Source organism: Diabrotica virgifera, chromosome 5 (genome assembly GCF_917563875.1).
Source record: "Diabrotica virgifera virgifera chromosome 5, PGI_DIABVI_V3a".
Lineage (NCBI taxonomy): Eukaryota > Metazoa > Arthropoda > Insecta > Coleoptera > Chrysomelidae > Diabrotica > Diabrotica virgifera.
The window spans coordinates 239,349,829-239,363,446 of NC_065447.1; the positions used below are offsets into that span (position 1 = coordinate 239,349,829).

The window sequence follows — 13,618 nt, forward strand, 5'->3', positions numbered from 1 at the left end:
TGTACATAGGAGGAATGCAACAGAACCTAATACAAAAAGGGGAACACATCAGGCTTTGTGAAAACTATAAATGTCATGCAGGGTCGTGTTGTCTCCATAATATTGAAGCTATACCTATAATGAATCAATTTTGAAAGAAGCATTACTATCGTCTGAAAGTGAAGGAACAATAATTAACAGAAGAACTATTAACAATGTAAGATAATAAATGCAGAAGACACCCTGATTATGGCCAGCTCTGCTGAACAACTCCAACTACTAATAAACAAGACAAGCAGTTTCTGTGAAAAATATGGACTAAAAATGAATATAAAAAAGACTAAATATGTATATGATAATAACAAAGAAAACAAAAATATACAAACAAATATACATTTAGGAGATGTAGGTACCGATGGAAAGAATGCAATAAAGTTAGCTCAAATAAGAACTGACCAAATTAGAACAACAATTGACCAGATTCATTCAGTAAGACACATCCTCGAGAAAACATCAGAATTTAGCCTTAAAACCCATCCACCTATTCCTCATCTTCAAGGACGAGAGTGTTAAGAAAACAGTAGGTACTATACTATAACAGTGCCAACAATAAAACATGGCAATTCAGACAAACAAGCGAAAACTAGACAATTCAGAAAAAACATGGATCAAAAATCAATGCAATCGAAATGAAACATTTGAGAAAAATGCGCAGAAAACCAAAATGGGACAGGATAAGAAAATAAGATATCAGACAAAAAAGTAGAAACATATCACTGAGTACATTAAACAAAAGCAAATATTCTGGCTCGGACATATTAATTAATAGAATGAAAGCAGAAGAATTACAAGGCAATTATTAGAATTGAGAAGTAGAAGGAAAAGGAGAGATCAGATCTAAGAAATAGGAAGGAATAAAGGGAAAAGTAAAGAATAAATAATGGGTAAAAGAAAAACTAGAGGAGCTAAAACTCCTATTTAATCTATGTCTACACAAGGCAGAAATACCTCACAATTGGAATGAGAGTACATATTACAATACTGCTATTCAAAAAAGGAGGCAAAAGAGACTTAAAAAACTACAGACCTTATACTACTCTCACAAATGTACAAACTCTTTATTAGAATTATAACCACTAGACTAACAAATAAAATGGACAGTTATCAGCCAGTTGAACAAGCAGGTTTCAGAAAAGGGTTTAGTACCATAGATCATCTCCTCACTATGAAAATATTAATAGAGAAGGCAAACGAATACAACCTAGATTTATGTTTAGCCTTTGTAGACTATGAAAAAGCGTTCGATAGTGTTGAGATATGGGCGATAGAAAAAGCTCTAAATAACAGCAGAATAGACTCCAGGTACAGGCAACTCTTCCATAACATCTATAAAACAGCAACTATGACAGTCGAATGGCAAAATAAAACAAACAAAACTAATCCCATAGAAATACATAGAGGCGTAAGACAAGGAGACGTAATATCCCCAAAACTCTTCACCTTAGCTCTGGAAGACGTCTTTAAAGAACTAGAATGAGAAGACATGGGTATCAACATAAATGGGAAGAATCTCAATCACCTCAGATATTGCAATGATGTTGTCCTTATTACAACCAACCATGAAGAACTAGCCACAATGCTGACTCAACTAGCACACATATCAGAGAAGATAGGATTAAAAATGAACATGAGTAAAACAAAAATCATGACAAAAATACAAATGACAGAATAAATATAGGTACATATGTAAATATAAATAATGTCAATATTGAGGTTGTTGACGAATATATATACCTGGGTCAAATAATCAAAGCTAATAAAGAGAACCAAACAATTGAAGTACAGAGAAGAATCTGATTGGCGTGGGCAGCGTTCGGAAAGTTAAGATGGATACTAAAAAGCACAAAGATACAACAGTATGTAAAAACCCGTGTATTTGACCAGTGCATCCTTCCTGTTCTGATGTATGGCTCAGAAACATGAACATTAACAAAGGCCAACATAAACAAAATAGAAATAACTCAAGAGAAAAATGGAAAGATCCATGTTGGGAATAAAACTACAAGACAGAAAATTAAACAAATGGATAAGAGAGAAAACAAAAGTAAAAAATGTAACTGAACATAAGTACAAAAGTAAGTATAACAATGGAGATTTGCGGGGCACAATGCGAGACAGGAAGATAAAAAATGGAATGCTGAAATACAAAACTGGAGATTGTGGACAGGAAGAAGAGGAAGACCTCAGATGTGATGGAAGGACGATATTATAAAAGCTGCAGGAACTTACTGGAAAAGCGCAGCCAAGGACAGACGGAAATGGAAAGATTTGGGGAAGGCCTATGTACAAAGTTGGATAGAAATGGGCTAAAGAAGAACTGGAATCCCAATCCAATTCCTGAGAGAGCAAAAGGATATGAGACAAGAAGTACTACTAAACAAGACAAGCAGTTTCGTGAAAAATATGGACTAAAAATGAATATAAAAAATGAACTAAATATATGATAAAAAAAGAAAAATAAATTTATCAACAAGCGTACATTTGGGAGATTTACTGATAGAAAGAGTTGATAAATACAACAACAGAAATAAGGGTCAGGATAAAAAGAACAAGAAATGCATTTTCAAAATGAACAATTCTCTACAATAGAAATCTTAGATTAGAGTTGAGAGTAAGAGTTAATTATCTGTTTTCTATACTACAATGTGGACACTGAAGTAAAAACACATAAATAAGCTGCAGTTATTTGAAATGTGGTGTTACAGAAGGATGCTTGGAATAAGATGAACACAGAAGAAAACGAACTGGAAGTCTTGCAAGAAATGGGCAAAGAATATGAAATAATAGACACAATAAAAATAAGTAAGCTACAATGCCTGGGACATGTAATAAGGGGACAACAATATGAACGGCTAAGATTAATAATACAGGGAATGATATGAGCAGGAAGGAGTTTAAGAAGAAGTACAGTGCATTGGTTGAAAAATTTAAGGGATTGGTTCAAAGGCAGTTTAAGAGAACTCTTCAGAGCAGTGGTAGATAGAGTAAAGATGATGATATCAACCTCTGATTTGGAAACAGCACTTAAAGAAGAAGCAACACAGACTTAAAAATAGGTCAGTATCGTGAAACTTATGGCAGGAATAGAAACAGTAGAAAACAGAAATTTATTAAACATTGATGGGCGATTGTTATACAGTAAAACCTCCGTTAACCGAAACATCGTTTAACCGAAATGGCTAACAGTTTCAATAATTTTGTCAATAAAAAGTAAATTAAAAAAAGAGCAATAAAATTAAGGAAAATGAACATGTTTACGAGTGTTTTTTTTTAAGAAATCTTGTATTTTCTTTTGTGTTTTCCTTTGACAAGGATGTTTTGCAGGTATATCTCTCCAATACCATGTAATTTGATACAAGAAGAATACAAAAAACAATGTTATTTTTAACCGAAATTCTTGTTATCTGAAACAGCCTCCCCCAATTATTTCAGTTTACGGAGGTTTTACTGTATTTGGTCAACACAAATAAAATTAACAAGATGAATAACTCTAATAAAGCAGAATAAATATTGGAAATGGTATGATTCAAGATTAGAAATAAAAGGAACACACAAATAATGAAAATTAAAACAAATACAAAACACTGTATTTTATTTTCATAGCACAAGGTTAATGCGACATATTTCACAATAATCATCCAAAGATATCAGTTACATCAAAAGATAACTTTTATACTGTTCAAGTTTTCTCTTCTCGATGTTATAGCAAAACATATCAATTTGACAATGTTCTGTGGAAATTAAAAACAGTTGTTTTTATATAGTATTTTTACTACAAAAGCGATATTACGTAGGTCAAAATTTTTGACGTAAAAGAACTGTCAAAACATTAGAATGTGATTTTGATTATTGCCATGTTTATAATAAACATGGCAATAATGAAAAGTCACATTCTAATGTTTTGACAGTTCTCTTACGTCAAAAATGTTGACCTACGTAATATCGCTTTTGTAGTAAAAATACTATACTTTGTTTCATTATTGAAAATGAATTTCGATCACACTCCCAATTTCAAAAATACAAATAATTTATGCAATGGAAATGGAAAAAAGAGTTAAAACAGTAAAAGATTTGATGAAAAACAGCTAAGATGAATCAACTGATGAGATTACAGAGTAATAAATAAAATAAGACCTAAATAAGTAATAAATAAAATTTATCAAATTGAGACAAATTAGTGAAACATGTTTGAGATAAAATTGAAGAAAAGAAAATTTTGAGATATGAAGCTATGCTATTTACTAGAAAAAAAGGAAGAAGTGGAATTAATGAATCATTTGACAATATCAAAAACGTTTGCAGTCACACAAATACAAAAGAGTTACTTTCTACCTTAAAATTTTGAACTAGGATAATAGGTATTAGAAACAATAAATTGGTGAATAGGGCTTTTCATCGATTATCATTTGTTTAGAGCTTCTGTCATGTGTCACATAATATTAATATATCTACGTCATACGTCTTTGGTTTGTATCATTTTAAATACCAATAACATATGACGTAGATATATTAATATTATGTGACACATGACGGAAGCTCGAAACAAATGACTGTGAATGAAAAGCCCCTATATAAGGAAGATACAATAAAAAAGGTGAGTGATATGAAAGAAATGATTAAAATTGAAAATTCTGGGATGTGAAATGATGCTATGTACTAGAAAAAAAGGAAGAAGTGGAATAAATAAATCATTAGACATGATCAAAACAATTTGCAGTCCCACAAGTACAAAAGAGTTATTTTGTACCTTAAAATTTTGAATATGGATAATATATAGAACAAAAAATTGAACTATAATGAAGATCGGATAAAAAAAGTGAGTGATATAAAAGAAACAACTAAGTACTAAAAATAAAGGAAAACATTGACAATTCTAGGATAGGAAACTATGCTATATACACTAGGAAAAATGAAAGAATACCCATGAACGAACATATAAAACACGCTGTATCTTCCTGTCACCATATCACACAAAAAATTGGCCAGCGCATGTACATGTAATAATTATTGTTGCATGCACTTGCACTGGACAATTTTCTTTGTGACACGGTGACAGGAAAATACAGCGTGTTTTATATGTTCGTTCATGGGTATTCTTTCATTTTTCTGACTGTACTAGAAAAAAACGACAGAAAGAAAACAGTTTGCAGTCCCAAAAATACAAGTCCCAAAAAATTTTCTACCTTAAAATTTTTAACTTGGATAATAATAATACAGAAGAGAAAAAAATTGGCAAATATAATGAACATACAATAAAAAAAAGTGAGTGATATGAAAGAATTGATGATAAGTTCTAAAATTAAAGGAAAAAATTGATTTAATAAAAAAATAATACCATTTTAAAATTACCAAAACATATTACACTTTTCACAAATACAAAGCAAAAAAGCTGATTTCTAATATCTTCAAATTTGTAACTTCGAAATTTCTCTATGAAAATTGTAGTTAAAATTTAAAGGTACTTACTGATTGATAATAACACATGTAAGAGGTTTTGGAAGGCTATATTGAATCACAATCTATATTTAACAGCAAGATATATATCTAGAAATATATTATTTGTAAAGTCTTGTCTTCTCAGCCAGTCAAAAACTAACCACTAGAGATTTCAAGCCAGACAGAATCAAGCAATGAATTATATGAATGTTTAAACTGTCTATTTACACTTCACTGGAAGTTGTCCACTGTTAAAAAAGTCCTTTCTTTTTCTTCTCCTTCTTACCATCGACAGTCTCTCTACTTCCTTCTAGAGAACGCCTTCTCAAGTCTTCTATGGTAACTTGATTTTCTTTCTCCCAGGCTTCTTTTTCGGCTTCGAACTGGCGACGTTTCTCTTCTAATTCTTTTGCTTGCATTTCTAGAGTCTTTTTGGTGGCTTCATGCCTTCTCGTTAACTCTGTCTCGCTATCTTTTAACTTTTGTTTCTTTTCACGAACTTTCATCTCAAACACTTGTTCCATCTCAGCCTCCATCTTTTTCATTTTTAGATCATGCTCTCGTTTTTCTTCATCCATTTGAGCCAATGGATTTTTATTTGATATTCTCGATGGTTTACCATCTACACCTAGGCCTGCTAATTTACAACATCTATAATTCTCGTAGTGGACATTATTGGTGACATCTTTGAGGTCTTGAAGATGTGTGCGTATAACCATGTTTCTCAAAGCTATGAAATCACAGTGTTCTAAATTTTCTACTTCTGCGATACCCCAGGGGTACTTACGTCCTCTAAGTTTCTTGCCGTCTACTTCTAATACAGCATTTGCTCCTACTACTGCAAATGGCACTCTATCTTTGAGCGATTTGTTTAGTTTATGTTCTTCGTCTTCCTCACAAGTGTCTGGGAATTCGTATATTTTAATTTTATTCTGAGCAATCTCGTTTAAAATTTGTTTTTTGAAGAGAGCACACTCATCGGCTGTTAACGTATCTGCTTTGGCTATAACTGGAATTATGTTAACTTTATCACACAGTCTTTTCATGAATTCTATGTCTAGAGATTTTAATCCATGGCCCGAGGGTTGAATAAAGTACAAGCAGCAATGAACACGTTGATCTGGCATGGATTTTCTGGTAACCCTAGCTTCGGAGTTTAAATAATCTTCGTATTTACTTTCTATAAATTCAATTATAGGTGTCCAACAATTACTGTTGTCCACAGCGTCACCAAATCCTGGAGTGTCCACTACCGTAAGCAACAGATTTACACCATTTTCTTTTAATAGCACTTTTGTTGTTTCGACAGCCACTGTTTTTTTAAGTCTTTGAGTAGGTCCTGGATAATCTGATGAATTATAGATGTCGGTTAAAAACATTGAGTTGATTAATGTTGATTTTCCGAGACCTGATTCACCAACGACCATCAAAGTAAACTCAAATCCTTTTTTGACGGCTTTTCGATATACTTGATTAGGAAGATTAGCAAATCCTACGTACCCATCTAATTCCTTAGGCTTTGGACGTTCTTTGATAATTTCTGGGGTGGATTCTTTGCTGGTATCATCTCTATTGGAATCAGGTGATAATGTTTTTAAAGATGTGTCTATAGGCTTTTCCAATGAAGGAGTCTTGTTCAGTCTATTTGAATCTTTTGTTAGAGAGCTTGTAATGGAATGAGAGTTGTTTTCAGTTGAAGTGAAGAACATTTCACGTTTAGTTTGAAGGGTAGCAGCTGATACAGCGTCACCATTTCCGTTGGTTTGGGGTGAGCCATTGGTTGTAGTGGTGGTGACTGTTGTGTTGTTCTGCTGGTCCATAAACTTTTGTCTCATGGCGACACGATCGAGACTAGAAAGCCTGTAGGAACCACCAACACTGTCCTTGTCTCTGTCTCTATTTAAACTACTGCCTGCATTAAAACTCGAGGTGTATTTCGGAAGCGTAGGTGGAGGAGTCGGTTTGTTTTCGGAACTGCGGTTCAAAAGAGCACTACTGGATGTGTACATGTAACTGCTAGGCATTATGTTTGGTCTAGATTTGATTGTGGCGGTCGCTTGAGTGGTAGGGACTTGAGCATTCACATTATTGGCACTCATGTTGCGAGAAAACACTAAACTACGTCCTTCAAGCTAGCATTATTAGTAAACACTTGGTCGCGCACTATCGAAGCAGTCTCGTCGACTCGATGGCTGGTTTCTTCTTTCTCCAACTGTCAATTTTACCGGTGATGAGTAATGTTTATCTGGTTAGCCACGCCCGAAGTTTTAGTCATTCCCAGCTGAAAATATCAATGAATTACTTATCTAAATCAATTGCAAACGTTTTTAACTACTTACCAGTGCACAAATGCGTCCTTTATCATTGTTTACTTTGTTTCATTGTTCGATGGAACGCAAACAGATAACAAACAGTTCAAGTCATTTACAAACTCTTCAAACCATTTCGCTTTTCGTTGTAAAACGTACTATTTTGTCATGCGCCGGAGCAGACAGTAAAAACAGAAATGGAAGTGGCAATGGCAGCGCAATGTCGAAAACTTGTCTGGATCTTGCAATACGTTATTAGTGCGGGGGATAAGTTGAGAATTTTAATAATATTAAAAATATTCGACAATCGATGACAAATATATTAGACCAGTAAGGATCTTCAAAAAAACGTCTATTTTTGGATGTGAGAGGTGGCATTCGGATTTTTGCAGATAAAGTTAGGTGACACTTTCAGTAATAATAATTGACTTATGCTCCTTTTCAAATATGCCCGGAACATTAATAAAAAAATTAAAATATTTAAAAATTTCGAAAAACATATTAGCAAAATAAGTCTGTTGTTATTCAATATTTTTAACCACTTTGGTGGCACTTAGAACCTTAGTAATTCACTTAGGAAATTCTTTGAACATACTTAAATCGTGTAACAAATTTCATTAAAATGGACCTAATAAATTTTGCATAATAAATTTGCAATCTAAATGTTTTTAAACAAGTTCAAATTTTTTAAAATCTTTCTGAACAAAAAGTAGACCATTTAGAAATTGGCTAATTTTTTTACATATAAAGAGGTGCTCTACCTATCTAATACACTTTACAGAATTAAAATCGGATTATTTAAGGGGCCCCAGCAAGGTTTTAAATTTATAAAGAATTTTTTGGCTTATAAACAAATAGCTTTGTTTAATAATAAAAAATTAATTTTTAGCAATGCAAATAATTAAAACCGGTATAATTTGACTTAAACTTTCAAATGCTATCAGCAGAATTGCTATTTTATTTTTTAATCAAACGTTATTCGCGTTCAAAAATTGCAATTTCTCGATTTTTTGAAAGTTCCACCGCGTTTATCTCGAAAACTATGCATCCTACGAAAAAACTTGTAAGAACATTTTTTGCTTAGAATTACCCAAGAAATATAAAAAATGTTTTATTTTGCGAAAAATCGATTTTGTGTAATTCCTCAAGTTCTTTGTTTATAACAATCTTATCGACATCCGGATCAACTGTTACCCAAAAAATTCGTGTTCTACGGGTCAAAATACATAAAAAACTTGGGTAAGTCCATCTAAATAAAGGAGCCCGTAGCACCCCCTCTTGACCACAGCACTAATTTGTTTATAAGCCAAAAAATTGTTTATAACTTTAAAACATTGCTGAGGTGGAGTACTTCTTTATATGTAAAAAAATTGACAAATCTTTGTATGTTCTAGTTTTTGTTGTGCAAGATTTTAAAAAATTTTAATTTTTTAAAAAAAGTTTAGATTGCAAAATTATTATGCAAAATCTAGTAAGTCAATTTTAATGAAATTTGGTGTACGGTTATAGCACATTACAAAAATTTTCTAAGCGAATTAGGAAGGTTCCAAGTGTAACCTAAGTGATGGAAAATCATTGAATAAGGACAGGCTTGTTTTGCCCCCTTATTTTATATTTATTGCTATTTTGAAGCAAGGGTGATAAATTAAAACATTTTTAACCAATCGCATCTGATAGAAAATTTAATTATCTTTGTTTTATTCCTAGAGGACTTTGTTCTAAAATGAATAGTTTTTAAGTTATAAGCAAAAAAGTAGAAAAAAAAAACGAAATTTTTTTGAAATTTTTAAATATTTTATTTTTTTTATTAATGTTCCGGGAATATTTGAGAAGGAGCATAAATCAATTATTATTAACGAAGTTATCACTTAACTTTATCCGCAAAAATCTGAATGCCACCTCTCACATCCACCTAAAAACAGATCCTTACTGGTCTATGTAAATAATTATTTTTGACATAATATCTATAAAGATGTAAAATTTGTATTGTTGTGTGTGTGTTTTGTGTTTTATTGGCACTGGTTTCCACAACCAATGGCCAGTTAATTTCATAATGATTTTTTAGACTATAACTTATCACTAACTCAGGGGAGTAATGTGTAATGTGTGTGTTGAGTAAGTGTCTTGTTACTTTGCAACGTCGACGTCATTGTCTTTGCAAAGAGACGCTAATTGTATCCGAACGTCTGCGGTCCCTTCGGTGAGTACCGATCCCACAAGGACAGAAACTATTTTCATTTATTAATTTATAATAAACGAAAAATTTCTGACCCTGGTGAGATTCGAACTCACGACCATTCGGACCTTTCGATCTAAAGGTAGACCACAGAGGGGGAATTTGTATTGTTTAAACAATATGTGTGCCAAATATCTCGACAAAATATTAAAAATTACAGCCGCAATCTTGGATGCTTGTTGCTACCTGTTGATCGCTACTGTAGCCGCTTAATAAACACATTCATTTAACGACGTTCTACACCTTCGTTCCGGGGTATGCTTCTCAAAAGAAAGGGGGGAAACTTATATGCAAGCGAAAGTTGGTAACAATGCATTTATAGCAGAATACTCAAATCATAATATGTTTCAGTATTGAATACTTTATAAAAATAAATTATAATAAATTACGGAATAAATTACGGAATTAATTATAATAAATAAATTAAAAATAAATGGCACGGTAAACAATCCTCATTTTTTAATATGTTATTCCTTACAAAAAAACCTTTCATTTAAGCACAAATAATTAAAAATCGTAAATTTGGGTCAAAAGTTATTAACTTTTTAAGAAGTCCCATAAGAGCCCATGTTAAAACTTAACTTTGACCCTTAATAGTAATTAAACGGCACGGTAAAACAACTTTTAAAAAATCAAGTCTTAGTTTTTTTAAGTAAACTATAACATACTAAAATTTCATGCAAATCCTTAATTCTTTGCCGAAGGTGTAGAACGTCGTTAAAAACAGATAAAAAGCATTCTCATGATTTAATGTTGACATTTCGTCTCATATGCCTTCACGATTACTGAAAATAATAATTCTTTGTAAAAAATAATGTTGCTTTCAATGAGCTTTGTTTCCCAATCCACCATACTACGGTAGCGACTACATCGGACCAGATGATTATTGGAAATCGTGGGGACCCCTTTTGTAGCTGCGTTGCCATATTTCAGAATTTATTTTATGGTAGACATTAATTTAATGTAATTGGAAGTGCAATTTATGAGGTCAGTGTTTATAAAAGTGCATTCAATATCGATTGTTTTTGTATTTATTTCCTTTAACGTTGATACCATATTTTAAATATTTATACATAAAACTTATACACGCACGCAATTATGAATAATTTAAATTGTAAATAAAATTTATGAGAAAAATAGATTTAGAAAATTAATTTACTGGTTTTTCCGATGTCTTATATGAATATAATATGCAACTGAGTCAAATGGTCAGATTTTCTACTTTCTGCAGTTCATTTTGTTTTTGTTTTTATTTTTTTTATCACTTTGTTCTTATATCTGTTATATACCATTACGTTTCCATGAGCTGTTCTTTGATTCGTTGATGCAGTGGATCCAGTTGGATTGTTCCCTTGCCATTTCAGTTTGTTATTATGATTTCAATATTATTATCTTCTTCTTGATATGCCTATCCGTGACGAATGTTGGCGATCATCATTGCAATCTTTATTTTATCTGCAGCAACGCGGAAAAGCTGGAAAGTTGCACATATCGTCCCTGCCATTTCCAACTATCGAATGTGAAAAGTGGTACTTTTCAGGAGAGCAAAATAAACTCTTTTTTTAGAGACTCCTAAATCAGCGCATTGACAAATGGGAAAATTTTTATATTTTTGAAGATATTCTTCATTAGCGGCGAATCGATTGAGGGTAAAATTTGATTAATCCGCGCGCATGCGCACACCGACAGTATGGTATTAGTCGTTATACGGGCTCTGATTGGGTGTTGAAATTTTGAAATGATCTGTCAATAAATTGTTCAATATGGAGGTTATCGGTAAACAAAAATATTGTATAATATTAGTTTTTATTGATGTGTGGACAGAAATAAAATCAAATTTATAATTATAGTGACTTTTCAAATAGTTTTGAAAAGCCGCAGGTACGTAATTCTAAATGTTTCAGTTGAAAATACCTAATAGTTTCAGTACCTATCTATTTGGAAAATGTAAACAAAATAATGTAGTTACCTATTAGTAGGCAATGCTTTAATTTACATAATCTGATTACGAACAAACTTTCTACAAATCTTCATCTCATATATCGTTTTCTTACTCTATATTTTGTTGTATTTTATTGCGACAAAATCAAACTAATAATTTTATTGAATTCATATAAATTTATGGTGTAAACGTTTAGTTTGTGTATATTCCCACATGACGTATACGAGAATGTGGTGCAGTTTGAAATGCCGTCAACTTTCGTACGGCGCGGTAGACGTGAAGTGGGTTCAAGCCCCAAGCAAGTTATTATTTTTTATTTTTTTTTATAGATTTTATGATTGTAAGTATATTATTATATAATTTTTGAAGATATTCTTCTTTTTTGAAAGTGGTAGATAAGAAAGTTAGTTTGATTTTTAAATAAAATAAGTACAAATAACCTTTTAAATATATTTACTTCGTTTAAATTGCCTATTATATAATAGAAGAATATCTTCTTAAGTGCGGACAAAGTACACACACATTCTTTTTGTATGTAATGTTTAATCCTTGTTAGATTGATAACAAATTTGAACTGCTTATTATTTTTTTTCTTTTCAAAAAATCTCATTCGTTACTTTGCTTTTTGTATTAATCAAAGATTTGTTTCGGTGCGATGATTTAAAGTAGCAAATGTATAATAGCGAATAACTGTATAATCAAATAATGAAAATCCGTTAAAATGAAATCATAAACTGCCTCACAAGAATTTGTTGGAAGTGATACTGAAACAAAATTCGCACCAATTGTAAACACGTGCATTTTATTCTTCTCAGCAGTATAGCATTTTTGACAGTTTACAGATTATAATTGAATAACTGTTGAATAAATTACAACACAAACTAACGAATGTGACACATTCGACATTTAGCGTTGTACAAATATACCTTTAGGTATATTTATACAAAACAAAGTATCGAATATAACCATTTTCGTCAGTTTGCAGTCAACCAAATGAAAAATGTTCATATTCGATGGTTTAAACAGCATACTTCCCGCGCTCCTAATCAAGCTACAATAGGGATTTTCATTCACAGTCATTTGTTTCGAGCTTCTGTCATGTGTCACATAATATTAATATATCTACGTCGTACGTTATTGGTATATGCCAATGATACAAACCAAAGACGTATGACGTAGATATATTAATATTATGTGACACATGACAGAAGCTCGAAACAAATGACAATCGATGAAAAGCCCTATAACGAGAATTTATCACAAGATGTATCACGTACAATGCGAGAGCAAGGTATCGAATCTGATAAAAACCCGATTTTTCACATTCGATAGTTGGAAATGGTAGGGACGATATGTAGTGTTAAACCAGGTTCTGAGGTTCTTTAACCAGGATATTCTTCTTCTTTTTGGACCTCGCTTTCCAAATATTTTTCCTTGCAGGATAGCCTGTAAAAGGGCATATCTGGATTCGTTTCACATAATGTGTTCAAAGTACTCCAACTTTCGAGATTTGATGGTGGTTAGTACCTCTCGGTTCTTCCCCATTCTTATAAGGGCCTCCTCATTTGTGAACTGGTCAGTCAACGGGATTTTAAGAATTGTCCGATACAGCCACATCTCAAGTGCTTCCAATTTTCGCCACATATCTTCGTTCAA

General features: G+C 32.1%; 2 protein-coding genes across 5 annotated transcripts in view; one reads left to right on the forward strand and one right to left on the reverse strand.

Annotated features, from left to right (window-relative positions):
• Window positions 1-13,618, forward strand: part of LOC114343583 (anion exchange protein 2) — a 732,215-nt gene that overhangs the window by 681,259 nt on the left and 37,338 nt on the right. The window lies entirely within an intron of this gene.
• Window positions 5,525-7,987, reverse strand: LOC114343279 (septin-7). The gene is made up of 2 exons (XM_028294090.2): window positions 7,815-7,987; window positions 5,525-7,756 (listed from the first exon to the last, which is right to left on the reverse strand). The coding sequence occupies exon 2, from the start codon at window positions 7,572-7,574 to the stop codon at window positions 5,727-5,729; it is 1,848 nt and encodes a 615-aa protein (XP_028149891.1). The 5' UTR covers window positions 7,575-7,756; window positions 7,815-7,987; the 3' UTR covers window positions 5,525-5,726.